The sequence below is a fragment of the Venustampulla echinocandica genome, assembly GCF_003357145.1.
Source record: "Venustampulla echinocandica strain BP 5553 chromosome Unknown scaffold_1, whole genome shotgun sequence".
NCBI lineage: Eukaryota > Fungi > Ascomycota > Leotiomycetes > Helotiales > Pleuroascaceae > Venustampulla > Venustampulla echinocandica.
Genome location: NW_022474206.1, coordinates 3,826,003 through 3,853,586, shown reverse-complemented (window position 1 = coordinate 3,853,586; position 27,584 = coordinate 3,826,003). Strand labels below are relative to the sequence as shown.

The following is a 27,584-nucleotide window of genomic DNA, read 5'->3' as shown; positions in this document are numbered from 1 at the left end:
GGATAACAGTAATATAAAAAAACTCTATTGCGACCAAACGATCAAATACAAGGGCAATAGCCAAACGCATAAGCAAACCATTTGCTAGCTATCCTTTCTGGTAGCCCCCCTTAGGAGTCGGCCAGCCGGCATAACGTCGCTATTAACTCTAGCAGGTTATATATATCTAAATAAGGGAAACCCATTTAACGACAACCTAGCTCTTTAAGACACTCCCCACAAGTGTCACACGACAACTCATATCGAAGAGAAATATAACTAGGTCTAGCGACAGCCACGAAACGGCAGGGATTAGTTGGCTGTGGGCAACGAACTCTTTTTTGCCATTTTCCTCGTTCATTTTCCTACCATTTTGTCTTGTCTAGTTCTTTTAGCATTTTTTTAAAATAAAGCTTCCTCGCTTCGTATTTTGAAGTGGGAGTGAAGCGAAGACCGCGGTATTCCTTCGTAGTAAGTGTACCACTTAGCCGGCATAACCTCACTACTGACTTTGGCAGGCATATATGTTTTTGTTTAATAGTGATCGGGCATAACGAGGTCTTCCTAGAAAGTTCAGATATTAGATATCTTTCCCAAAAGGGTATCTACAAAACGAGCAGAGTTCAACTTTCAATTTACTCAATTCTACTAATCCTCCTTCGCTTCTCGATTCAGGAGAACTTGCTTAGCTCAGGACAACTTCCCTACATCCCCAACACCGAAAGATACTTACGCATAAATTTCCCAAGCCCTACGGACGACATTTGAGCACAGGAACACCCGCCGTCCACTTCACCCGTATATAGCTAATTCTCAAAGACACCTCACAAGAATCACTTGCAGCAATAGGCAGAGTAATAAAGTCCAAACACCATGATATTCAATTTATTTACTCCAGCCAAGCTATTGATCCGTCCCCAACAATCTCCATCGCAGCGATCATTAATCATGGTCATTCATGCCCTCGTGGGTAATTAAACATACGGCAAGAACGCGGAAGGTTCTTGTAGCCGAAGAAAAGGCGTCGAAGAAGTAGAGCAAGAAATGTAAAATAATCGTCCCAATTTGGCAGACACACGCACTTGCGTTCTCACTCTCAACTAGACCCTATGAAAAGTCCGTGGCATCATTAAACATAAATCCTCATCGCACCCTCGATCAGTGCTTTCTCATCCAAAAGAAAGCGGATACAAACTCCAATCCAGAACCGTGAACATAACACTCAAGGAGAGATTTAGCACAACACAATTCCTACAACCACCCACTGGCCACACCAACGGCACCATCCCTATTATTATTCTCCCCTCCCCCAAAACTTAATTTCATGTCAATCTTTGGCGGCTCAAACTCAGCAACCGGCTTCTTCGGACTCTTTCTAGTCGGACTCTTTTGAGTCTGCACACTAGGGCCACATCTGACGTCTTTAGTATCCCAACCATCCTCTGCAGCAGCGGAAACCCAACACCTTAGGCCAGCATGGACACAACCGTAGAACTTCTCCTTACAGAGGCGGAGAGTACAACCCATACATTTCTCCCAGCCAGAAATTCGCATTTGCTCGCGAAGCATGTTGCGCTCTGCTTGTGTGGGGAGGCACGCGATAATCCCGTTGACGAGTTCAAGGTGGGAGGCTAAGTAGTTGGTTGCATCCCATTCGACGCCGCCAACGTAGGGAGCTGCTGGGACGGGTGGTAGTTCTTGTGGGAAATGCTTAGACATGTATGCGCGATCGGGGTTGGAGGTGTCGAAGTTATTATTTGCATTGAATGAGGAAGTGGCATCATTTTGGTCATTATCGCTGGTTTTGGGTAGTGGGACGACATTTAGGTTGTGGAGGAAGATCCAGAAGACTTCCTTAGTGACATTTGTTACTTCTTTGCACCATACTCGATACGGGCGTTCACGTCGCATCTCGAGGACGAAACCAACAGGTCTTTGGGATTCGCTGGGTTCTTGGTCACGGAGATAACTTAAGAGCGTCTTTGATCTATGAGTTCGTTCCGACGGTGGTGCTGATTTGAGATAGGTAACTAGCAGAGAAGTGATGATGTTCCGGGTGGTGAATTCGCTGGGCCCTTTCTTCTCTTCATCGAAGAGCAGATGTAGAAGGGCCGGGAAGAGGGTAGTCTGGATATTCTCTAGATGTTGGAGTGCCAAAGCTGTGGTCGCAAGAGCCTTGACGCAAAGAAGTGCCTCGTGGAGTAAGGCATCTTCATGTTCCTCCCTACTCAACGTTAGCAATTAACCACCTAACTGCAAAGCATTACTGACCTCCACTCGACCTCCATGGTTCTGTGCAGCAACCCGACAATCTCTTCCATTCCACCTTGGCTAATGAATTCATCTGTCCAGGCAACGGTTTCATTACGGAGGAGCAGTCTGAGCTTATGTAAACGACCAACTTCTACCAATTCTGGCTTCTGGACCTTCCTAAGATAAGAAACGAAATCATCTGGCATCTGGCCCTTGGCCTTTGCAATCAATGTTTGTGCAACCGCCGCTCCAGTTATGGCTAGTGACTTGCTTCCTCCACTAATGCTCTCCGAAGATTTCGTTCGAGTATGTCGACTCATAATGGTATCTGACCTTGACTTCTTCGTTGGAGATGGGGGGTCCTTGCTGCTAGATCTCGATAGTGTAAACGTACGGCTCCTAGGTCTCTTCGGCTTGCTCTCAGCATCGCGGGTACCAGTGGCAGCGTCAGCACTTGAATCGCTACTGTTGGTTCCTGGTCTGCTATTCTTTGCAGCGGCTATCTCGGCCCAATCCTGCTTGACAAAATCCTTTTTCATAGACATTGCAAGGCTCCTCATCTTGCCACGCTGGTGCTCAGGAATATTGCGCCTATCCAACATGGCTTCGAACTCCCGGTCGACATTTTTGTCCTCGAGGATTGGTTCTACCTCTGCTTCTGGCACCTTTGGTCTGGAAGCACCGAATACCGACAGCACGCGTTGGCCTCTGTTCGCGGGCTTTTCGGGTTTAGCCTGCGCCGGCTTATTTCTTTCAAAGCTCGGTCGTTGTTCTCCAGAGATCTTTCGACTAATTTCTTCACTCCGCCTTGAACTACCTCCACTAACTCGTCTGCTAATATCTTGAATACTGAAACTGCTAGGAAGATATGTGCTTTTGGGTCGTTGGGAGCCATCATCTCGTCGAGCAAGCGAAGGTTGTGACCCGGGGCCGGCATAAAAATTTCGCTGTTTGCCAGGAGAATATTGTTGTGGCGTATACAGATCTATCTCATCTTCCAAGAATTTCCCGCCCGACGGCTGTTTCGCGAAACGCTCGCTGGAGAACTGGGCATAAATTGGTGGCCGGGAAAGTTCGGCAGGTGGTGGTATTATTGGGCTCCGGTTCTCCTTGTCTTTGATAGCACGAGCCTCGTCCTCCTCTGATCGCTTTCGTAAGCTCTTTGAGGACTTCGGACGTGATAGCAGACTAGCAAGATTGGTTGCGGATTTCGTCTTCTTGGGTTTCATAGGTTTACAATCTTTCGACTTGGATTGTTTATCCGTATCTTTCCCCGCCAGCGACTTTAAAGATATCGAGCTCAATGTCTTCTTGTGCAGTGACTTGAATGATCCATCTTGAGCTCTGTTCGCTTGCTTCCCCTCCTTGGACTTCCTGGGAGGTGGTGGAGGTTGACTTTGCTGATTCTGCTGAAGCTCTCCCAAAACCCTATGATGCGGGTGGTCTTGAGGGAGGAACGGCATATCTGGGTGATTGTTGTATGCTGGAGATGCAACGAAGACATCAGTCGGTGAGGTCGAGGATAGTGCGGCTCCTGCTGAAGGGGTTCGCTTGTGGATGAATGTCTTTAGTACAGATGATTTCCCTCGTTTGTGTTGATGTTGATAGGCATCTGGTAATGGATAGTGCGAATCCATGGTGAATAGTAATTGAAGAATAGAAGTTATGCTTCAATGCTGCAAATTATTGCTTCATGATAACATGGAAGTTGGATGTCCGTCAGCGGGTTGCCCGTGCCGATGTTGATGTTGTCGCGTTGCCATAGCAACCGCAACCCCTCCCCTTGCATTCTTCGCGTGCGGTCGCCAACCTCGAGTCTTGCATAGTACGTACCTAATAAAGTACCTAGGTATGCAGGGAAATTTAAGAGATGGCTAATTATGGATTGGAGATATGCAAGGCACGGGAGTATATTGGAAAACTGAAATGATTTAAGTGCTCATTTTCATGCCATCTCATATTTCATAGCGACATTAACGAATTCCTGAGCTTCGAGCCAGAGGTCCCAAAAACCGACGGGTGCACCTGCCCCCCCAACCCAACTATGCTCCTCTATATGTCATGCCAAAAAAAAAGACTAGGCAATACGAGTATACAGTTTCACAGCAGGTCTCTACCAACTAAAGACTCCTCTCTGTCTATCAAACCCCCCTCTTAACTGGCTTTCCGGCTTCACCACCTTCCCTTGTAGCACAGTAAACTTAACAATACCCTCGCAGTCCTCGGGTTTCACCCTGGCAATCCAAATACACTGCGCAGCGCCCATCATCTCCTCTTTCTCCTCTCCGCCCGACGGCGGGGGACACACATCTCCATCCAGCTTCCCGCGTTCTACACCATCTAACCCAAATGCATTTGCCTTTCGATAGACCATTACGTTGGCTGAGTACTTGTGTCCTCCGACATGAGAGATAAAGTATATACCCACACCACCGGGCCGCTCATCGTCAAGGTCGCGGAACAGACCGCAGGGGCGAAGATGGCGTTCTAATTCTTTTCGGAGGAGTGGTGCGCTTTGGCCACAGCGGGCGTCCCGGGTTTTCTGGGAACACAGGAGGATCAAGGCTCGGTGGGGAGATGGGCGGGATGTTAATTGTTCGACAGATGGGAGAGGGTCGGGGAGAGACGCGGGTATAGATATTGGGCCCAGCGGGGCGGTATTTGTGGGTGTTTTATTAATGAATTCAGAGATGAGTGTGTTTACCGAAGCAGGAGTGACGTTTTCGACTATGATGAAAGCGGGAAGGAGGAGGACGGTGGTGGGCTCAGAGTAATTTGATGAGTGGGAAGGTGTTGGCATATTGGACGCTGATAGCATCAGCCTCTAGCTGGTTATTAGCATTTGTGTACCCAGTGTGCTTGCTTGTGAGCATTTGCCAGGCATAATTACCCCATCGGTGGGCTTGACGTCAGCCTTCTTCTCAATTGCTTCCATAAGACTCCCCTTCTCGTCGGCCACATCCCTCACCCAATCTGTCTTCCCCGTCGCAACTAGAATATGCCTACTCCAGCCCTTGATATGGCCATAGAGCTTGTCATCCTCGTCTATGTTGAAGCCCCGGGGATATGAGATGCTACATGAGTCGCAGTCATGATCGCAATCCTCGCCATCTATCTTCGGATCTACCTTTGGGAACAATGCGTTTAAAGAAGCACCATCCGGCGGTGTCCCTGGGATGGGAGTGGAAGAACGGGAGACTACCTGGCGCGCGGTGTTGAGGAGGGATTTGAATGTTGGAGGCATCTTTTCTTCGAGGCGGCGAGGCGAGACGAGGCTGTGGGAAATAATTTCTTGGGAGCTCTGCTTGTTTTGTATGACGGATGTGGGGCTGGGCGGGTTCCGAGTTCCGGGATTTAACTCCGTACGGAATGCGCGTCGTCGGTGTATTAGCTAATAATCCGTAATCAGATCCGCACTTAGCGGCACTAGCGTCGTATTAACGCCGTTATCTGATCTGATCCTGGTTTCGCCCAATTGATTGCCTCAACGAGAGCGACACGCGGACACACGGTGCTAGGAGCTTAGTGTAGAGACCGTTGTTTGTATGGGATTATGAGGGTAATATACAGTAGGAAGGATATATGGAGATACGGAGCCCCGCATATGTTATCTTCCATCCCACCTAGCACGCCGATCACACATCATCCCGATCCAGCCAATAGCTATTCCGCTACTGTCGCTGAAGAATCCCAACCCTCGAAAGTGCAAAGGCAGGCAGCAGTTATCTTATACCGCACCGTCAGGGCATACGAAGTATTGTGTTGCCCATACGAGTACGAGATGCCGCCTTGCTGATGACGGCGCGTTCCTTGTCAAGCATTTGACTGTCAACGACGATTGCCAGAAATCACGTTAAACCTTGCCTTCGGTCTGGACGGGCCGTTCATTCCCGATCTGCCGTGTTAAGGACTGGCCTGACCAGCTTCGGATGTTTGTTTTCTTCCGCGATTACTTGCCGTTACCCTAGGCGTCTTGTCCAGTGCAATTGGGGCTTCACCATGCCTCCCAGGGTCAAGCTCTATGTTGGAGCCCCTGAGTCAAGCTCCCTCAACTGGGAAGACGAGACTGGTTTGCTTCACACGTTCAGCGAACCATTCGTTCGGTTTTCTCGACTTCAGCACAGCCCAGATATTAGCGCTGTCCCGATAACTCCCGATTTGCCTTCAACTTCGTCTCCGCACCCGGAATGGAGATCTCTCCCTCTCGAGCGCCAGCATCTAGCCACAGGGTTATCACAAGGCCATGGCTGGCAAGCAGAATCGCAAGGAGCCTCTTTCTTCGCTCTATCGGAAATCGACTCGTTCATGGAAGACCTGTCTCAGAAAGCATCACAGGGAAATTTCAATTCGAGCACCGAATCTGTGGAGCAAATCCTCTCCCAGTTTTACGAGGAATCTTATGCTAGGCATGAGGATATTGTCTCTTCCCAAATTGCCGCTGCCTCCGACTTTGGGACCTCATTTACAACTGATCATAACTCCTTCAACACCACAGAAGCATCGCTAGAATTGTCGACTTCTTATATGCGGCAGGATATTCCAGCTTCTGGCCCTTTGAGTAACTTGAAGGACCTTCCAAATGCCGCGTATCTTCACTCGATTCAGCCTCAAGTGATGACCGTCAATATCATTGTTGGTATTATCTCCCTTCCTCCACCCCGCCTCATCAGGACTAGACGAGGGACAAATGTTGAGCTCATAGAGGCTCTTGTTGGTGACGGCACCAAGTCAGGGTTCGGAATTAGTTTCTGGCTCCCATCCTCGCCATCAGCAGATGGTGGCTTGAGAAGCTCCGTTGAGGCATTAAGGCCTCAAGATGTTGTTCTTATGCGGAATGTGGCATTAAGCAGCTTCCGAGGGAGAGTATATGGACAAAGCTTAAGGAAGGGCTGGACAAAAGTACATCTTTTGTACAGAAATCGGGTAGACCATACAGATATTGGGGGGTGCTACCGCTCAGCTGATCTTAAACCTGGTGGCATCGAGCACCCGCAAATAGAAAAAACGAGGGCCGTGAGAGAATGGGTCCTGAGATTTGTTGGTGCCCCAATTAGTCAGGGGAAGGGTAAAGTGCGAGTCCTCGACCGCTCAGAGAGCTTGCCTCCCGATACCCAATGAACAGTATAACAAATAAGGATGTCGAACTCGTATTAACATTTTGATGGGCAGTGATGAGGAAAGGAACTGCAAATACTTAGTACCCAGCTATCCTCCCAGCATGCCACAGCTGGAGGCAATACGACGGTTGTTTGTTACCTGCCGCTATTAAGGTATGCTTGCTTTAGTTGTTTATCAGTCTCTTTGTTACTCGCCCTGCCTTTGGTTGAATGTTCAAGCCAACCCTAGCTAAATTCCTTTTTGCCAAGCTCTTGAGGTACTAGTCGCGCCATCAATTGGAGATGTGGACTTGTGCAAGGGATCAAACGCGCTTCTATCCGGTTTTCTGGGAAGGGAATGCTACACTTAGAATAATTCCTTATGTCAGGGGTTGTAGTGCATCAATTCCAAATTTATATCTCATAGCAATGCAGCTCCGTGAATAAAACATCGATTAATATTAGTAAAATAGGTTTTATCCCCAGCATTATCCATTTGCCCATAGCGGATCCATCCATACTAAACTGGGGATCAAATTCGAGTCATCCGCCCACTCCCGCCCAGCACTCTCCTTCTGTGCTTTTGGTCAGCATGGTATTTCGCCCTACAACATATTAAAGCCAAATAGCCTCCGCCCAACCCTCTTCGTCAACCAACCAGTGCCTGGCAAAAATTACCAACTTCTCAATATCATCGGTAAAAATTGCACACAGCGTTATCAACTCCTCCATATCCGGCCGCTGCTCAAAAGCTTCATCTAGTAAAAGAGATCTCTCATAAATACTTAGCCCAAACCCATCACCCGGAAGTCCGACATATGCACCAGGGAATATGTGGTGAGGTTCCACGAATCGGCGGGCAAGGCTGTAAATAACACGGCCCCAAATCTCTCTTCCTCCAGGGTGAAGAGTATGACTTCTCGGGGTCTGTCCGCTCCAATGAGTGTCTAGTCCCACCCTATCATGGTGTTGAAATGGACCTGGCTCATAATGAGCACCTGAGATGGTGTTAAGCCGACTTCTCAATCCATTAGGAATAGTCTCCGTGTCCCAACCCTCTCCTCTAGGTTCACCACTAGCATGATGGGGAGTGTTTTGACTACGACTAGTCAAACCACTCATTCCGGGGGGTTGCAGAGTAGACGGCTGAGTTGGTGGGTCGCTTCTTTCTTCAAGGATGCCCCTGATTGACAAGACCTGTGATGTGTCCAGCCGATGGACATAAGAGATTTCGCCGCGGCACGTGGGACACGCCAGTGTAAGGGGGCCATCGATTGATGCAGCTGTGTGGGTGGAAAGGAACCGAGGGCGGATGCAGGCATAGTCGAATCTATGGAGGCAATTGTACAGAACAGTGGGTGTGGTGAGGGGGTTGAGGCAGATAGCACATTCGTCAGCGATCTGGTCGGAGGGTGGGGAGGTGTATGAAGCGGATGGCGACTTGTTTTGTGCTTTAAGAGCAGCGGCAGATGATCGTTGTCCGCCATTAAGGCGCGAGCCGTACAGTCGTGGAATGCGAGACCTTGTTGAATAGGTTCGTGGGGATTAAGAGCCCGGTGCAGGGGCGCTTAAGGCGGTTGGAGAATGTGCGTCGACTCTTTCTCTATTGCCTAGGTTCATTTGGTATGGTCGTGGACCTCGGGTCATTCCACGTCTCAGCTCAGTCAGTCCGTCGTCGTCTGCATCATGAGCACTTGAATTATGGCCTCCTAGAGTACCAGTCGTACTTCTCTGGACTTTGTCGAACGCAGATCCATCTTTATGTTTGCGGGAAGGCAACATGTTGCAAATGACTTGATATTTCTTGCTCGGGAGGCTGAAGGAAAATATTATAGACTAAATAACGAGGTAGAGAAGGGGCGATGGGCGTGCATCTTGAATTATAAGTACTAGCATACTTGTGAATTGGAAGCAATCGGGTGAGCAAATACATGTGAATGTGCAGCAGATCAATATATGGTCAATCTAGCGTATGATTCAATAGAATAAGACCTTTCCACAGACATACACAGCACTTGCTTGAGAAATTGTCCACAACCCTTACATTTGGTATGTCGCCTATAGAGCAGACTTGAGCAGACTTGAGCAGACTTGGCCAAGATGTCAAACTCAAATTTAAGGACTTTTAATTCTGTTATCATTTCTACTTCTCTCTATCTCAGAAATAAACACCCCAGGGCAGTTCCCTTGAAGAAGCTCGCGTCCTTCTCCCACCCCTTAACTACAAAGCCCCTCCCAATCTCTACAACGCCCTCAATCTGCTCCTTCGTACCCCAACCCTGAACCGTGGAACCCCAGCATATCAAATGCGTTCCGACATGAATAGCCGTATTGAATGCTAGGTCCTCCTCCACCGGCCCGTAGCCTTGCATGAATGACTCGATGAGCCAAATGCCGGCGTCTATACCTTTGAAGTGCTTAAGCTCGAAGAGTTCCGCAAACATTTGGCCGAGGTCAAAGGCGACGGTGCTGAGGTGTGAGAGCTCCCAGTCGACCACCAAAACATTCAAGGGGGTTGAAGTGGAGGGGTACGATATGTTGGGAAGAAGGACACTGAGGAACAGAGGAGTGAATATTAGTCTTGCCTCTCAGAACTTTGATATAGACCATGTCAAGTTCTAATATAAGGAAAGAGAACTTACTTGCCACTCCAGAAATCACCATGGATTAATGCTCCATCTTCGTTATCCATCATATTTTGGACATCCTTTGCCACAGCCTGGAATACGTCCCGGCTTCCTTCTAATATGGCAGGAAAGTTATCAATAGTTGCGACTAAATTGCTATAATTAATTTGGTATTTGAGCCCTCTCATCACTGTGTTGCCTTTCATCGTCTCCCTCAGTTCAGCCTGCTCTGGAGCAGCAGCCCAGATGTGGAAGGTCTTGGTCCAGAGGCCGAGACTATGCCCAAGACGAGAACACTGGGCCTGAGCGAGTGGGTTTGTGAGGGCATATGTCTTCAGGTCCGCAGAAGAAGGGAGGTCGGAGTATAGCTGTGTGTTGGTTTCTTGGGAGAAATAATACATTTTGGGCGTCTGTACCGTGATGAGAGAATGGGTGACCGGTGGAAGTTCTTGTAAAGCTGTGAGGATGCTCTGCTCGAATTCCTGGATAACAGCATATGAGTACCAGTTCACGCGTAATGCAAGAATTCCCATGAAAATGAAAATGAGTTCCATACGCAGCGGGTAGAAGTAATTTTGAACGCGGGCGTTGAAGCAACATATCCCTCGGTGTGCTTTATAATAACGGTTTTGGAGCCATCCTGAAGTGCGTTCACGAGTACGCCTCGGTACACAAAGTTGGCGGTTCCTCCTGAAAGCTTGGTCAGAGATGAGCATGCATACGGGCCATCTTTAAGGCTCCCTTGCACTCGCTCCTGGATCTCATCGGGAGTTGCAGCCGACATATCTAGAGTATCGTGAGTGCTTTGTCTTGTCTCCGGGGAACAGGGACCCACTCTTGCTCAACAACCCAGTTATAGCCACACGTATTTTCCGTTCGATACTCAGACCTGAGGGCAATAATGAGCGAGCAATTGTGAACAAGCAACAACGGTGCGTATTATCGGGGCTTAAATACTCAATGCTTTCCCTGAATTAGGGAAACCTCGTCTTATGGCCGAATTTGGTGAAGATTGTCGATTTTGGACTTCAATTCATCCGACTCAAAATAAGTGAGTCATGCGGTGTACACGGTACGAGCCGCCAAGGCTGATAATTACACTGGCTTTGACCTCAACATGCAGAGTATAGCGCCCCAATCCTATTGTAACGGAAAATTCGCTTTTTATCAGGAAAATAAGCAGACCTGTTTTACTCACCACGTATATCTCTGTCTTCGATCCCTCAGGGAACATTCGAGAAAGAAAGAAACGGGTTTCGTTTATGGAATTACGTCAGTGAATAACCTGGCCCGCTTGAAATCTATCCCTACGCATGTCGAATTCACAATTTAAGCTGCCTGGTTTTCAGCTTTATTTTTAATTTCTGACGTTAAAGGCATGAGTGACTTTTCGCGACTGTCCGTCTACCTATTTGACATTATTATGCAAGTTGCTAAAGTGCCGACTGTAATCAGTTCTGCACGAATCCTCTAGCAGCAGGCTCAGAGCGTATATATTATATATTATTGGTTGAGGATCGTGGCATCTGTTTTTGGCATGGAAGAGTTTGAATGTTATCGGAAGTCTTTCCTATAAATATGGGCTTGATAGGGTTCTGATGAACGGCGCTTTAATAAGAAAGAATCATCCCATCATCCATTCAAAATCTATTCAACGTTCGAGAAAGACTAAAACCGAGTCATATATTTCCCCGTGCTATCCCTCAGTGCTACAGCTCTAGCAGGTAGACGCTGAGGGATGAGGAGTGCAGAGACCTGGAGCAGCGCCTGCTCCCCAATGGAAGGGAGTTACAGATAATACTTTGGGCAAGCGGCAGCTCGTCTAGATCGTTTTTGGGATCCGTCAATGCTTTTGACAAAGCTCCCAATATTCCCGATGTATGGCATGACAATAATTGGCCGATATCAATCTTTTGATTTGATAGCCACATTGTCTAAGCGTAGTATCATTGGGGTTTGTGCTTCCTAGAATCAACCAGAATCCACTCAAAAGCGCAAAATGCAACGAAATTAAATTAGTTCATAGCAATCAAACAGACCAAGCGGAGAGTTTCACATACCTGAGACATGGTTTTCGTGATATAACAAACAGTACTTATAAATCACAAAAGACCCAACTTGTTGATTGTTTCTTGCAATACTAAAATACACTTCTGTCAAGAAATCCCTTAGATCATGTACTAGCCGATGGTCATACTCCAAATGAAAAGCATTCTGCTACTTAAAACAAACGCAAATAGTTTTTTAATAGAGAGAAGGAAAAGGCTACAAATTCAAATAACACCCCATGCTTTATCAATAGGTAGCGCAACTCCATTGATGGCTTTGGCCATATCACTCGCGAGGAAAAGAATCGTATTTGCAACCTCATTTGGTGTGATGGTTGGGTTTTCGCTGTGCAGAGCATGAATGGGTCTAGCCACAATCAATTATTCTGCCTGTAATTGCTTGGCTAGTGTAGAAGAATAACTTACGCTTGGTGCCCGTATGAGTCTGCATCAAAATTTGCTGGGTCAAGTGAATCTTTTAGGTGGGTGTCGGTAATGGCTTAAGGGGTCGTCAGTTGATTCCCACGCTGTAATCATTAACTACTGCCGGTATGGAGACGTGCATACCTCCGGGGAGAACTGCATTGCAGCGGATCCCTTCTTCATGGAAACGCCAGGCTGTGTTCTTCGTTACACCCAGCTTGCAGTTGCCCGGTCAGTCAGTGTAGCTAATTGGAAATCAATTCCACACAGTTGGAACTCACCAAGCCATGTTTAGATGCAGTGTAAGCTACACCGGCAGCGGCGCCACTTACAGCTGCCTTTGAAGCCACATTTATAATTGATCCGTTGCCTTTGGCCTTCATCATTGGCAACACTGCACGGATCATTCTGGTAGGAACTGTGAGGTTGATCATCATCACTCGATCCCACTCTTTATCAGTATATACATCCGCTGCGGCAAAAGCATCCATGACGCCTGCCACATTCGCCAATACGTCGATTTTAGGCCTAGGATTTTGAATCAATAAGCACAAATCTAAACTTTAAAGCGGTGACCTCACCCGTATTTTCCAACGCATATTCTAACAACCTCGTTACACTCGTCTTCCTCCATCAGATCGCCTCTATGGAAATGAAAGGACTCTTGACACTCTTGGTTGACTTTGCTATAGTCGATATCGTGGACATCTACTCCGAGAACCTCATATTGGTGGCTAAGGAAGAGGTTTGTCGTCGCGAGACCTACGCCTGATGCACAGCCGGTGATGATAGCTACTTTGCCGTAGCCGGCCCCATCGACAGTCCGTGCTGGGACGCTGCCCGCGGAGTTATGATGTGAGAAAACCATTGTGGCCGATTGTAATTGTTTTCAAGAGGCTGACTTGGTTTGGCGTGGGAGGTTTCGTAGGTTCGGATGCAAGAAAACGGTGGCATGGGAAAAGGACGAAATTTCAACTTAACTTAAACTCGATGGCCCGAAAGATATACCGCGTATCTTGGCCGTTCCTTGTTGATCTCGTGCTCATATATAGAGTAGGTGTATTTATTTTGGGAGGTTGCCTCGGGTTCTCAAGAGTCGTACGATATTCAGCCCCTGCATTTATGTTTATCCCTCCAGGAGTAGATCGTGGCGGACCTCTAGATTTGCCCTCTAAAACAATCCATATCTCTCATTTCATCTTGTGTTCGGATGACCTTTTGACGGGGAATGTCATCGTTTCCTTAGGAAGATGGATGCATTTTACGGATGAAATGGCTTTGGAGAGGATGTCTAGCTTACTCGTAATGGTTACGAAGTGTTCCAAGCGCACCACTTGATTGATCAACTCACCCCCGTCTCACAACCCAATCCTCCTGCTTCGGCAACTAAACCTCTATAATACACTGTGCGCATAACTGAAGGCGAGTAGCTTAAAATTACAAATCCATATTGGAGGAGTACTTACTTGACCTATAAGATACAGCTTAACTGCCGAGATATATCCTAGCCAGTCATTACCTCGTTCCAGGATTCAACCTATATCGTATGATACGATTATTTCATTATAATAGGTTCGTCCCTGGAGTTTACACATACCAGAGAACAAACAATATGGACGGAAAGAATGTTGATCTAAAGGGCCTTGCTGAAAAGATGGTATTGGCTAACAAATACCTCGCTGACCTTAAAGGTGCCTCAACCGACTAGCAACGAAGCCAGTGGCACATATTCCACGCTGAGCCACCAGCCCTATAACGCCATGCTAAATAACAGAAATGGGAACTTTTGAAGCAAGAGAAATCTATGTCATAATTCCATTCCCGACCGTCCCCTTGTTCCATAACCGTCTACTCCGATCCGCCCTGGAACCTCATGCCCAGCACCCAGCTTCCTTCAAATTCGACCCCCCTGCGAACTCGAGTTCCTGCCTTCCTCCACACAGCAGCGCCTAGCCCAATATCCGCGACGAATAGCTGCCATTCCTTGTCCTGTCCAGTCCCGTCTTCATCAGCAACGCCTTCACCTAACGCCATGGCTTCCAGTAGGCCCTTTTTTGGCGCTCCCATGGTAACGACGTAATTTGTGTGAATATAAAGTTTCCGACCATCAATTATGCTAACCTTTCCGCTGGCCGGGTCAATACCGGTGGGAATATCGATTGCTAGAACGGAGCATGTGCTTCTATTTGCCCATTCAATTAACTCATAGGCCGTAGCTTGGTCGCCAGTTCTCAGTTCTTCGAAAGAGATTGTTAGTCCAAGCAGACCATCGATAATGAGTTCGAGGGGGACATGGAGAGTTTTTATATATTCCAGAAGCTCGACCTTGTTGAATACTTTGCCGCCGAAGCCACGAAAGACTTTTAGCTGGCGTCTCAAACCTACTAGAAGCTCTGATTCACGCTCCAGGCCGAGGACACAAATGACGACATTCAGCCCATGATTTCGAAGATGTCGACCAGAAGCGACAGCCCGTAGGCCGCTTTTGTTATTTCCGGCCAGAACCACAACTGTTGGTATATTGTTGCTCTTTCCTTGAGTCAATCTGCCGCCCCCAGCATTGACGGCTGAGAGCGCAACTTCAGCAATCCCACGGCCGGCATTCTCGGCCATCATATCTTCTGAAAGACCAAGTTCGGTATCAGCAATGTTTTCAAGATTAAGCATTTGCAGTGCTGAGATAGGCTCGCAACGCCGGTCAGATGGCACCAAGTAGAAAGAGGGCTTTCCAGAAGCGGCTGGTACCTGTTTGTGGCCATTAGCAAAACCATATAAAGTGCAATATGGGAGAGGGCAACTTACAGAAAGAGTGCGGGTAGGTGGGACCCCAATAATAGAGCTTGATTTTCGAGAGACAGGCCGCCGACTAAGACTCAACTTGCTCTCAGCCCTCTCGGTCTTTCTTGAGCGTCTACCACTTCCACTGCCCCTTTGACTAGCCCTGTCATCCAAGCCACTATCGCCAGCTTCGCTCTTCCAGGGATCATTTTTGGTTTTCGCCGCAGCACTTGGTGTCTCAAGAACGTTTTCCGTATAATGGAGGTTCTTCCCTCCAGCTGTCCCTGGCTTTGCCTTAGGTAGCCTATTATGGGAAACTAATCGGTCCTCGTCGGCAACACTATCCTCCGCTTGAATCTGATTGAAGACCGTATGCTTATCAAACTTTGCCAGACTTCCCGCAAAGTCAAAGTCGCCCATGTCCTGCACATCTGTAGCATCCTCCGTTGCCCAGCCATTTTCATCGGCCTTCCCATTGGCGCGGTGGTTCTTTCGTTTGAGCGTCGAGAAAGGTTGAAATGACGGGTTCGGTTCCAGTAACGGAGTTTGTCTCCAGCCCTTCGACCGTGTAGTATCCCTAACAGGGGTGACATCTGGCTCCTTCACTTCTTCTCTCCGTCCTTGGCCCCTTCTTCTACGACTCCTCTTGCCTGACTTAACGACTAACTGCTCCGGGATCTCCTCTTCCGTGGCAAGTTCCTGTAGAATTTGTGCTTCGATCCCAAGATTCGCCCCAACATCACCGAGATTGACATTCTGCATGGGGTCAACCAAACTTGCAGCAGGTGTAATGTCGTAAAGTGGTTCCTCATCCCTAGATCCAATCTTTCGTACCGTATCCGACCTTTCCATAGAACTCACGTGCCATTCTGAAGCAACGTTTGGCTGGCCGGTAGGTGTGGGCCTCTTCCCTACACTCAGTATAGCTGGATCCTCAAATGCTTTCGGTTTATGCAGCATATGCACCGGCGCAGCGGCGGGTGCAGGAACTAGGGGTATGTCATTCTCCTTCACGGCTTCGATTAACTCGACAATTTCGGCAGCATTGATAGTGAATTCAGGAAGGTATTTTCCGCTTGCAGGGGCAGTGACTACGGAAACAACAGTTAGCAGGTGTTTATGGGGCTGCTGAAGGATCGAAAGTCTTTGTTACCATTCCGCAGAGTCAAGCTCTTCCCCGGTTCAATGCTGCTCACCACACCTCTCAGTTGGGCGCCTGGGGGAGAACTGAGCGTCACCAGCATGGTGAGTCCAATGAATTGGTTCGACATGGTGAACTCCCTGCGGTACGCCGAAGTCTAGAGGGGGCTTCTTCCGCTGCACAATTGATCGCGAGGGCGTGTTGTGGTTGTGGTCGTGGTTGTGAAGGTCAGGAGTAGGACGAGACAAAGCGTGCAGTGCTTAAGCTTGCGAATGTGAACGAGGTAGCAGACGAATCACTGGTGAATAGGGAAGTGACGAGGGTGTTTAAGTTTGGAAGGAAGCCGCATTGTAACAAGGACTCTTTAATATAAATATAATAAAGGGCCTTAGATAGTGAACTTCTTCATTGCCGAATTTACGAGACCTTTGTACTACAAATTAATGGAGTAGAGCCTTACATTACCTAACTTAGTGACCAAAGTCTTGGACGCGACACATTTCACGTGCTTCTATCGCCCCACTTCACGTGATGTTATATGGTCGCCTTCCGGGAAAGAGGTTGATAGGTAAGAGAGTGTGTTTATAACTGGGTTCTTTGAAAGAAAATATGAAGGACGTTGTACGGTATAGGCGCGGTCGCATGGTGAGATAGTACAATGTCTAGCTAGATAGTTCTATCGACTAACATCATACAGCGACTAGGGAAACCCAACATATATAGTCAACCTAGTAATCATTAATGGTAATAGCGGCTGTTCTACCCCAGTTCTCCAGTTCCCCAGTGTCCCTTCATATACCCCAACTTTAAAACAAGGAGGGGAGTCCCCGATAACGCCCAGCAAATGCCCAGGTATACCTACGCCAGCAGATGTACGCAAAATCGTATACATCCTCTAGTTAGCCATATGCAGCCAAAAGCTCCTCTTCATCTACAAAGTCATATTCCGGCCGCTTGTCCCTCTTCACAGGTTGCTCCTTGGTCTCCACTGGCTTTGTAGAAACTTTAGGATGCTGCAACGCCTTATTGACGCTATACAAGCTGTCATAGAATTGAGCAACCCGAGGATGGGCCATGACCTTTGACTTGTCGAAATTATGCACTTCGAGGCCTTCTTGGCATGTCGCTCGACTGAGTGCAACATATGCCTGGCCCTTTTCAAAAACCCGCTTGAGATCAATCTTGACCCGTTCCAGAGTTTGGCCTTGAGCCTTGTGAATAGACAGCGCCCATGCGAGGATGAGAGGGAGCTGCGACCGTTGCGCTTGAACTTCGCCATTAGGAAGCTCTATTTTCCAGTCCTCTGGCATTACCAGCAAGTCCCTGCACGTGCCATCGGCGAGAGTAAACTGCACCAGGGGATATTCTCTACCGGTATTGGGATTCGAGTCTTTATTGCTCGAGAATTTGGCCGCAAGACTGAGCCGGTCATTTCGAAGCTCTTCCCCCAGGCCCTCGTTCACAACCTCCGGATTCCGATCCCAAATTTCGAATGTAGCCTCGTTCATAAAGGCAACAACTTTGCCAAGAGATCCGTTGACTAAACCATCGTCCATGTTTTTGATCAACATGACTTGGGCTCCCTTTTTCAATTCGAGAACCTTTGGGGCCATCATGTTCGACAATAGTTTGTCCCGAATGGTTTGGTCTGTAATAGCTCCGGTATCTATGGAATCGTATCTAAAGCTTTTGCCAACCAAATCTCTCATCCGGAAAGCATTAGAGTTCTCCACCTCGTTTCTTGTTGGGAAGCTGAACAATCATTAGCCTGAAAAAATTCACATAGAATCGTTCTTCGCTTACAGTTCAGTCGCATCCAGGTTATCCTCAAAGTTGGGCTTCCGACTCAATTTGCGGAAAGCTTGTACAGTTTCATCTGTAATTTTGCCTAGGCGCATCTCGTTTAGCATATTGGCAAACACTATCTAATGTTAGTGCATTCAACTCAATCCGAGCATGTAGAGGTTACCTGGATCTTTCTGACGGAAAACTTCGGTCAAACCAATCGTATGGTGAATTGCGGTAGACCAAGTACCAGCATCAAATGCGAATTTGATGGCTCGGGTTCTGTTGTCGAACTCTGGAACAGGGGGTAATTGAAAGAAGTCGCCTGTTATCACAAGCTGGATTCCTCCGAAGGGTCGACCATTGTTACGCATAGTCCGTGCGATTGCCTCCAGTTTATCAAATAGGTCTCCATCAACCATCGAAATCTCATCAATAATCAAGATTTTAGTCCTAATCCATCGATTTTTGGCTTTTGGGTTTCTCTTGATTTTTTTTACGAGAGCCGGGACATCCTCCTTACCAAGCCCGATGCCTCCAAAACTGTGCAAGGTAACACCTCCGACATTGCATGCTGCCAGACCAGTTGAGGCTGTAACAGCAACCCGATCCGGCTCCCGAACGTACTTCTTCCTAAGCTCAGCAATAATAGCTCTCATTAACACCGACTTTCCAGTTCCAGCCGAACCGGTAAAGAAAGCGCTCTTCTGCTGGTTGACAACCAGATCAAGCACTCTCCGCTGTTCCTCGCTTAGGGAAATAGGGGCCATAGCAGGTGTTGTCTTCCCACGATGATGGCTTGCCATGGCTTCTATTGCCCCTTCATCCATCTTTCTAGCAGCCTTTCGCTTATCCTTGAACTTCTTCTTCTCCTCCCTGACCGCACTCCCTGTATTATTCCACGGCATGCTCTTCTCCTTAGGGGTATGGGTTGCCTTGCCCAGTTTGGGACATTGACGGGAGCTGTGACCAGGCTTTTTGCAATTCTTGCATACCATAACTGGAGAGGAATGAGGCGAATCTAAGGTTGACATATCTTCTTCTTCTGCCCTTGCCGCGATTTCATCCGTTTCAGCTCGCTTTTGGACCCATGGCAACGTCCTCCGTTTCGACGGCCGGGGGTTGGGATCTACTTCAAAGGCACAATGGACTGGCTCTCGGGCTGCAGGTTCGTCACATTGTCTTTTGACGGCCGCACCAGGGGGTGTTACTTTATGCGAAGGCGGCGAAGATTCCCAAGTCACGGCACTGCTTGGGTGATTTTGAGATGGATAAGGGCCTGGTGAACCGCGCCGACCTCGAGGTAAAGAGGATGCCACTTCTAAGGGAGTTTCTAGATTTCGCGATGAGGGTCCAGGTGGAGCATTTATCGGCATAGAGGCGGGGATTTCGAAGTCCAAGTCGAGATCGATTTCGGCGTCATCATCAAAATCATTCTCGTCGAAATGAACGGCGGGTTGAGTCGGGGCAAAGGCTTTAGAGGGTCCAGCAGGTGCATTTTGTGAAAATACAACAGTAGACTGTGTATCCTGGAATGCATCTTGTTTGCTGAAAATTGAGCTCAAGCCAGTTGATGGTGCAACGGAGACCATGCTTTCAGACTTCTGCCTCAGCCCCTGCCGAATGTTTGGTGACCTCGGACGAAGAGGGTTTAAGGGCTTCGTGGGTTTTGGTAAACTCTTCAAAGTAGCGGCCATCGATTGTGCCACGGGACGAGGTTTGATGAACTGCTCTTGAATGTTGCCGTTTTGAACCGGGCTGCTAGAGAACATCTGCTTATCGAGGGGCGCCTTGGGGGCCGGTTGATAGTTCTGGGCTGCGCGGCCCAACATCACGTCTGCTATCGACGAATACTGGATTCGTGCATCTAGAGTTGTTAAACAAAAGGGGTTCAAGGTTTTGCGCCCTGTCCTCAGCACTAGCAATCCTCTAGAGGTCGAGGAGAAGGCTGGAAAACGGACCAAACCAGCCGTCATACAATCAACGGAGCTTGTGCTTGGGGATTGTGAACATGCCAGCGAACAAGGGTGAGGAGTCGGTTTCGATATCTGGGGAGGGAAATACACAAGTTAAAAGAAGTTCGGACGCGTTGCGAAGTCGCGACCGCCTAACGCGCCAGGACCACCGTGGACCTCGCTAAAGCTGGTTTTAGAATACATTGCACGTGACTTAAAAACAGAAGCTGCCTACATTGCCGTGCCTAATATAGTACACATAGTAGTTTATGCATCTAACAAGTGATGCAATATACGGCCTAGGTCTTTGCGATATGATGAAATAGTCAGAGTCGTTGGGCTGGCAGGGACACAGAGGTGTTTTATAAGCACGTGACAAGGTTCTGGTTACTAAACTCGAATACCCCTGCACAGCAACCGCAACTTCAGACTACTTGGAAATGTCCTGTCATAGATGTTAAAGATATTTCCAGTCCTGCTTACTGTTCACAGTGGCCCTTGTCAATCAAATAAGCATTTCATATACGATAGGAATTCGAGTATTTGAAACTTCCATACCATACAATGTGGGAAAGAAGGGAAAGTTACGCTACCTCCTACCTCAGGTAGGTATTATACAACGGTGCTAGTGAGTGCGTGAAAGTCTACGTTCAATATAGTTACAACCCAAGTCTATTCACCCTCATACCACACTCCACTCTCTCCTCCCAGTTGATTGAACTATGTTTGTCTATCCGCGAAATCTTTCTGAGCTATACATCTTCATAGCAAAGTATCTCAAGTCATCTTCGCAACTTCCCCCTTCGAGTCTCCTTCGCTCTTATGAGCAATTCATTTTCCCATTATGCTACATCGCAAAACTTTTCTGACCGGCACTAGGCCAAAGATCAGCGCGAGGAGAGGGAAAGCGAACAAAGTTGTCGTGTAGCTAAGTCCCAGTGGCGACTCCGCCCACAGTAGGCAACTGTCCCCTCAAGCCTAGATTTGGCCGCAATGTCAACCGAAAGAATCTCGAGTTTTCCTCGCATTTTAGGTCCCATTTTTCAGCCTTCATTTTGAAGGACTGCCCCTCTGCGAACCACTGCTCAAGCGATATCTCAACCCAGTCGTCCTGCAAGTTGAGCGGGCAAGCGAAGTAACGGTGCGAGTAGGCTGGCCCGTAGTCATAACGAGATGCGAGATGCATAGCATATGGTGTTCGAGGTGTGAGAGGACTGTTTCGAAGTGCGTCGGGTGTCAAGACTGGAGCTGGAGTTGCTGGCTGAGGAGGAGGGACGGTGATCGTTGACGGTAGTTTCGGGCTGCTCTCTGGAGCTTCATCGTTCAGGAGGTTCAACAGTTCCATGGACTGGTGAACTCGGGTTGCGAAGCTGATGAATGATCGGTATATTGCGTCGTGTACTGGCCGATTGGGGTCATTGAACGGCTTGGGTAGTTCAGGTGGGTAGAATGGTGCTGTTGACTGGCAGCAAAAGATCGGTTTAGTAGCCGCCATTTTCTAGACGATCCTTCTTGATAGCAGGATTGCTGGTAATAATGCGATTAATCGCTTGTCGTTTTATTCTCTGCTGTTGAATTCTGGTTTCTAAGGGTTGCGAGAATTGAATTGCAAAATGTGTCGCTGTGCCTAGAGAGGAGGGAGGTGGAATGTCAGTAAATTTCAAGAGGGAGTTTTAGTATACTCTAGGGGAGGATCGGTGATATATATCACGGGGTTTAACAGTGGGTGGATTCACTACGGAACCATTCACAAGCACAATTGTTTTTTGACTGGAGATAAGGACGCATCTGCCATGCGTGATTCACGCCGCCTTTCTGCCACGCTCAGGTAAGTCTGGAATAATCTTCTCTGAATGACCCTTCATGGTTTTTGTAGAACTGTCTTCAAAATAGATATTTCATATCCTTTGCAATAAGTGTTTTGGTCGCCTTAAAGCTACAATCGGGATATAACCTCCCAAACTATCGTGGTGCTGGTAGTTAGGATCAGTATATTCTACTATACTTTATAACAGAACCATAGACAGAATAGTATACCCATTATCTATTAAGCATATTGGGAGAGGTAGATCTGCATTTTCCTACGAAGGCATTTGTTATCTAGCGGTTCCAGAGTGTCTGCTTGGGGATCAATTTTGTGGATAGAGAGAGCTTGCGAGTTTGCAACAATCCACAACGCAGCTCTGCAACTACAATTTCATGCTCAGTCATCGGTATCAGGTTACATTGCGTTAGCCCAATGCAAGGGCCAAGACCTCCCAACCCACTAGATTCTACTTGAAGAATGTACTTCATGGTGAATAATGGTTCTCCTGTTGGCTCCCACCAGAGCATCTAGAGACCCTACCGAGCTGAGACATATTCCAGTGCTCATACTTGCACAAACCCGGCATGAAGTATTATGTCCATGAGGAGCACCTCAAATAAAGGGTTCCCTGAGCCATGATACACTCGTGCTTGTTTTGAACCCCGAGATATCTACTTTCATTATGGCCTGCTCTCAGCTCAAGTCAACTTTACTCTACGCGATATTATGTCACAGGGAGGACCGGGGTTAATAGCCATGGAAGGATGGCATTGTATTTAACTACTAGCTCATGAGTTGAATGGTCCTAATAGAGGCTAGTTCAGGTTAAAGGGGCTAAAGGATAGGGGATAGGGACTCAAATGGGTGTAAGCTATTGCGCATTCTTGGGCGAATTTGGTGCAATACAATTTTCGCTAGAAATATCAGGCACCTACAGCTATTGCTTAGATATATATATCTCCGATATCGAGCTTCTATACTATTTCTATATACTAATCTAGATAGTGTAGATATCTTAATTTCAGTTAGATGTTTATACGACTTGGATATCTCAAATTCTAGTGAGATATAACATGAATACCTTAATTCTAGTGAGATATTCGTGTAACTTGAATACCTCAATTTTAGTAAGATATTTACACGATATTAGACTTATATCTATGTAATAGCCGTTGGGCCTTACAATACTAGCGAAAAGTGTTTTACACCAAAGTCGCCCAAGAATGCATAGTAAGCGAAGGAACTGCCGTAGGCAGGAAGGGTGACCCCATATTAATCGGTTTTTGGAATGAGATATAATCATAAGCCCTGTAAGTTTAAAATACACTTGTTGTTTAGAGTCAGGCATGGGCATCGGTGGAATTAAGTAATTTCTAAATTGAACTACTGTTAAGGGGGCCCTCCAGCAAAGCGAAATATTTCGTCGTATTGAGTGAGACATGCGGATCAAGAAACGGAGTCAACGGGAAGCCCCCTATACTGAAATACGGGTCCTTGTCACGATATATGTTACCTATGCACTCGACGTTCACTGTACGGTTCCTCCCTAGCAGTGGCGAGATGAGAGATATGAGTATGTATGGAGGACCTCTTTTCCATTCTCAGAGCCTTTTCTCTCCACTCTAAGAACTATACCCATTTTGAACTCTCAGAGTTTCTTCATATCACAATCCACCGTCTCCCAAACTTTGTGGATTTCAACCCCGATTTTCACGTATATCCCCGGCAACAATGGCAACAGTGAATATGGCTCCTCTTGTATATATGATAAGATCAAGAAGGCGTTCGCCCGTCACGTAGTCCGGGAGATGCCGGGAAAATAAAAGGAGGCTAAATTCATCAAAGATATGACAACTTGTGGCGAATGCCGCCCAGCAAAGAGATCGATAACGATATGGTATATGGATGATCAAGAAATGGGGTGCAAACATTAGGGGAAAGGGATGGACTGGTCTCTAACGAACAATCTACGAATAATAATGTTTCGAAGACAAGCAAGGGAAGGGGTGGACGGGTGTCTCAAGAATGAATTAGAGAAACTGGTTGGAAAATTAGATATTTATGTATAACTAGTAGCAATTGATTGAGAGTATATAGTAGGTAGAACCCCTTTGGGCAGTGAACTCCATGCATCCACACGCACAAGTAAGCGGTAGGTAAACTCATCAGAATGGAATAAATTACTAGTAATAAACAAGGGAAGAATTATATTGTTAACGTCCGAGGGAAGTTAACAAGCATTGCTTTCTTACGGACATTGACCCACTCCATGTGTCGACATAGGAATCATAATTTAATTAAAGTGGTCAATTTATGGAGGTAAGTCCACGCCAGTGCGTCGAAGTAATTATTCATCCAAAGGTGTATAGACTTCCGTATCGATCCCTTGGGTATCCATGTGGTATATTTCCCCCAATAATTTCGCTGTATACTCCAACATCTACAACCCCAGGAAAACCAGGTACTCTACAAAGCTAAGCCAAATCCACGCATCAACATCCGTTCAAGAGACATTGGGGGATTGCATCACAACTGTGTAACAACATCTGCCCAGTGTCCCTCAACGCCTTCCTCCTTGACCGCCACTCCATTTCTAACCTCCAACGGTCGGCTGCCAAACTTACCGTCATTCAGTTCGTCTTTCTCCATTGGAGTCAATGGTGTCTTGGTCGCTTCTAGCTCTTCTAAGGTTTGGATGGGAAGAGGCAGTGAACATGCCATGTTGAATGATGGGGTTGCGGTAAGGGTTGGACGTGTGAGCTGGTCTGGCCGAAAAGAGGGTTGGAAATCAGGCGGAATTGGAAATCCCTGGTCGAGAACCGTTTCAACCTTGGAGCTATAAGTTAAACTTTCGTCGATACCTATGGAAGGGATGACAGTAGAAACCGTGTCTGAGACAGATAGGCCGGACAGAAGAGGAGGCGAAGCGGATGGAGTGTTTGGGGGTGCAGGAGGAGATGGGTCCGCGCTCTCTGTTGAAAAGATGCCAAGACCAAAGGGGGGGTCGGGATTTTGAGAGGCGGCAAAGTTCTGGGCCAGGAATACTCGTCTTCTGGTGTCGTCTTCGTAATGAGAACGCTAGTAAAAATGTTAGCCCCTAGTAGAAACTTGGGATCTTGCGAGATAGACCATGGAAGGGGATGACTTACTGGGGGAGGTGAAGGTCTCAAGCCAATACTCTTCACATATTTCACAAGTGTGACTGGCCGGACTTTGTCCAAATGGAAGCCGAAGCCTGTACTGGCGGTCAACGGGACATCGTTATCAGCAATGCCGTTGAGGCTGAGATATGCACGTTCACCCACTAGATGTTAACAGAGTCAGCATTTTCTCGTCTAGTAATGAACGGTTGCCCGAGGATGATATTGACATGCATTGGCAGGGCGTGAGAGAATATAAGAACAAGGTAAACCATGGGTCAGTTATCCTTACATGTGGGACGGCATTTGTGGCAGCACTTGAATTGGCATTCTCCGCCCTGGATAGGCAACCACGGTTTGTTTAAGTTCTTTGATGGCGGTTTCGAGGGGGATGGGAAGGTTGATCTTGCACTCTTGGAACTTGGTGGGGTGTAAAATCGAGCCTCTGGAGGGCTAGTGGCTGATTCAGCGGCCAAGTCCAAAACCTATAGTAAAGTTAGCAGCATATTCCTGCAGTAGTAAATAACAACAGTTGCTATGTCAAATCTGACAACGGAGTGGAAGTACATACTTGGGCCCTCTGATGTAATATTTGACTGATCTGTGACTTAGTATAAGTTTTTAGTTCCTCATCGCTAACTTCCTCTAGAAAGCTCAATTTTGATAGGCGTGCTGCAGGGCTTCTCGTTCGGGGCGCATTCGGCTTGTCAAAGGTATCGTAAAGGCCATCGATCTTGTCCTATATATACTTTCAGCTATGTGCTCCAAGGGCATTGATGTCAGCAACACGAACCACTGGATATCCCCGATCTATATCATCTTCAAGAACAAGTTCTCGGTCCTGGGTGCATCTGTACAGCCACCCAAACGGACCTTCTCGGAGGCATACCGCACAACGAAAGCTTGTTGTGTACAAACGCGTCATTGTGAGATGCGTGCATTGTCCATGCTTTGGAGCGCCTATGCGATATCGAGCTGGTGTATTCGCGCCTACCAACCCCCCACCAGTCCGTTTGCGTGGGGTCTGCGGAATGGACATCTCTAATTGGAGTATACAATGTAGTTAAACAGTGTTGGTAACGCGACGATAGCCAGTATCTGAATAGCTGAGCTGAAAGCGACTTCTCGATCGAATCGCAGTGTTGACTGAGCTTCCAGCTCTCCGCCCAAGGCATCCGAGTCCTAGAAGACGATGATAGCGGAAGGTTTTATATTGTTACAAGGTCAAGCCGAGACACACCGCCGTAAAGAAAAGTTATTCACCACTACATCGAGAGGCATCAACGAGAGCGGTCTGTTGAGCAAAACACCTGCTAACCTGAAAGCTCTATCTTGATAAGAATAACAGAATGGTAATAAAAAAAAAGATTGGATCGAACCTTACCAGCTGAATTTCTCATATAGAACGGAAAATGGGATGGTAGCTAGCATGCAGCAAACTTTTGGACTACTTGACCTGCTAAGGACAGTTTATTAAGCTCTATCCTATACGCAAAATCTTGTACCTCTAAGGGATTAAAACAGAATATCATTGGAAATCAGCTATTACAGTAGCCATACCATTATTCAAGTACTAGGCCATGGTTACCATGAGAAGAGTTGTACATGACATCCGAGCATCAAGCAGCCCAGGCTAAATGCATGCTATCTCCTCGCTAGGAAAGGAGAGGAAGCCGAGTTGAGCGCAAATGTTTTGCTCTTATCCCGGGAAATAGACATTAAACAGAGGTGGGCTTTATCATACTCATACTTATTCATATGAATATTCTCTCTCGGACATGTAGCAATGGGCTGCGTAACAGTCGGTAATGTCAATTCTTCTGGTTCATGCAGGCTGCAAGCCTCGAGATGCGAGGACAACAAACATAGCCAGGACTCAACGGGCGAGGGTGTGGATCTAAGAGACATACGAAGAGGGGGGTAGAATGAACTGTTGTATTCGTACGAATATAGGCCATCGGTAGCGAAAGACGGCAATACGGATCATATTGTAGTTCCTACCTATAGGTAAGTTTAGTTGTGGAGACCGAGGCTTTTGAGCCCCTTAAATAATAAAGCCCGAATTCAGCTTGGCGCCCCCCGCCCCCATTTCCCTGCGTGTTTGTTTGTCGCCGGTTGTCTTCGCTCCTCTCGGCTCTCCGCCTGTAGCTCTTCTCTTGTCCAAACATCAACATCAGCATCAACAACGTCGCATCTCAGCTCGTTACTTCGCCTCACTGTCAATTGCACCGCACGGCGAACATATCACAACGGCCCGACGTGCGAGCACGTATTGAAGATGTAAGCTACTCTGTCTTCCCGTTTGTTCGCGCATTGCATTGCATCGAATCACGCATCCCCCGGCCTCTTTGTCGCATCCTGGTCGCGAGTACCTCGGCCTCGTTCTCGTCCCCCGTAAACATTCGAAGTCCCCTTCAGCGATGTTTAGCCACTCTATCTTATACGCCCCTAATCACCTCTCAACACTGACACGGCTTCCGATCGTCCTGCTGATATCCGATCTAGACTAGATTCTCCTGCAAATCCCGTGGCACATCGCCCCTCACCTCACC

At 47.5% G+C, this 27,584-nt stretch overlaps 9 protein-coding genes across 9 annotated transcripts; 1 reads left to right on the top strand and 8 right to left on the bottom strand.

Moving 5' to 3' along the window:
- Positions 1–1,230: 1,230 nt before the first annotated feature.
- On the bottom strand, positions 1,231–3,869 carry BP5553_03799 (ARM repeat-containing protein; the record flags this gene model as incomplete). Its single annotated transcript, XM_032012422.1, has 2 exons — positions 1,231–2,203; positions 2,251–3,869. The coding sequence occupies 2 exons, from the start codon at positions 3,867–3,869 to the stop codon at positions 1,231–1,233; spliced, it is 2,592 nt and encodes an 863-aa protein (XP_031872115.1).
- Positions 3,870–4,345: 476 nt separating this feature from the next.
- On the bottom strand, positions 4,346–5,476 carry BP5553_03798 (Thioredoxin-like protein; the record flags this gene model as incomplete). The annotated part of the gene is made up of 2 exons (XM_032012421.1): positions 4,346–5,056; positions 5,123–5,476. The coding sequence occupies 2 exons, from the start codon at positions 5,474–5,476 to the stop codon at positions 4,346–4,348; spliced, it is 1,065 nt and encodes a 354-aa protein (XP_031872114.1).
- Positions 5,477–6,231: 755 nt separating this feature from the next.
- On the top strand, positions 6,232–7,350 carry BP5553_03797 (Uncharacterized protein; the record flags this gene model as incomplete). The annotated part of the gene is made up of 1 exon (XM_032012420.1): positions 6,232–7,350. The coding sequence occupies one exon, from the start codon at positions 6,232–6,234 to the stop codon at positions 7,348–7,350; it is 1,119 nt and encodes a 372-aa protein (XP_031872113.1).
- A 466-nt stretch (positions 7,351–7,816) lies between these two features.
- On the bottom strand, positions 7,817–10,739 carry BP5553_03796 (uncharacterized protein; the record flags this gene model as incomplete). The annotated part of the gene is made up of 5 exons (XM_032012419.1): positions 7,817–7,903; positions 8,007–8,850; positions 9,501–9,881; positions 9,971–10,437; positions 10,512–10,739. 5 exons carry the CDS (start codon positions 10,737–10,739, stop codon positions 7,817–7,819), a joined length of 2,007 nt encoding a protein of 668 aa, XP_031872112.1.
- A 1,489-nt stretch (positions 10,740–12,228) lies between these two features.
- On the bottom strand, positions 12,229–13,294 carry BP5553_03795 (NAD(P)-binding protein; the record flags this gene model as incomplete). Its single annotated transcript, XM_032012418.1, has 5 exons — positions 12,229–12,370; positions 12,430–12,502; positions 12,571–12,643; positions 12,708–12,954; positions 13,008–13,294. 5 exons carry the CDS (start codon positions 13,292–13,294, stop codon positions 12,229–12,231), a joined length of 822 nt encoding a protein of 273 aa, XP_031872111.1.
- A 980-nt stretch (positions 13,295–14,274) lies between these two features.
- Positions 14,275–16,475, bottom strand: BP5553_03794 (YjeF-like protein; the record flags this gene model as incomplete). The annotated part of the gene is made up of 3 exons (XM_032012417.1): positions 14,275–15,171; positions 15,229–16,295; positions 16,358–16,475. The coding sequence occupies 3 exons, from the start codon at positions 16,473–16,475 to the stop codon at positions 14,275–14,277; spliced, it is 2,082 nt and encodes a 693-aa protein (XP_031872110.1).
- A 769-nt stretch (positions 16,476–17,244) lies between these two features.
- On the bottom strand, positions 17,245–19,962 carry BP5553_03793 (ATP-dependent DNA helicase PIF1; the record flags this gene model as incomplete). The annotated part of the gene is made up of 3 exons (XM_032012416.1): positions 17,245–18,097; positions 18,149–18,266; positions 18,315–19,962. 3 exons carry the CDS (start codon positions 19,960–19,962, stop codon positions 17,245–17,247), a joined length of 2,619 nt encoding a protein of 872 aa, XP_031872109.1.
- A 1,051-nt stretch (positions 19,963–21,013) lies between these two features.
- BP5553_03792 (uncharacterized protein) lies at positions 21,014–21,580 on the bottom strand (the record flags this gene model as incomplete). Its single annotated transcript, XM_032012415.1, has 1 exon — positions 21,014–21,580. The coding sequence occupies one exon, from the start codon at positions 21,578–21,580 to the stop codon at positions 21,014–21,016; it is 567 nt and encodes a 188-aa protein (XP_031872108.1).
- Positions 21,581–24,418: 2,838 nt separating this feature from the next.
- BP5553_03791 (uncharacterized protein) lies at positions 24,419–25,957 on the bottom strand (the record flags this gene model as incomplete). Its single annotated transcript, XM_032012414.1, has 5 exons — positions 24,419–24,970; positions 25,042–25,196; positions 25,325–25,517; positions 25,604–25,771; positions 25,826–25,957. The coding sequence occupies 5 exons, from the start codon at positions 25,955–25,957 to the stop codon at positions 24,419–24,421; spliced, it is 1,200 nt and encodes a 399-aa protein (XP_031872107.1).
- Positions 25,958–27,584: the final 1,627 nt, after the last annotated feature.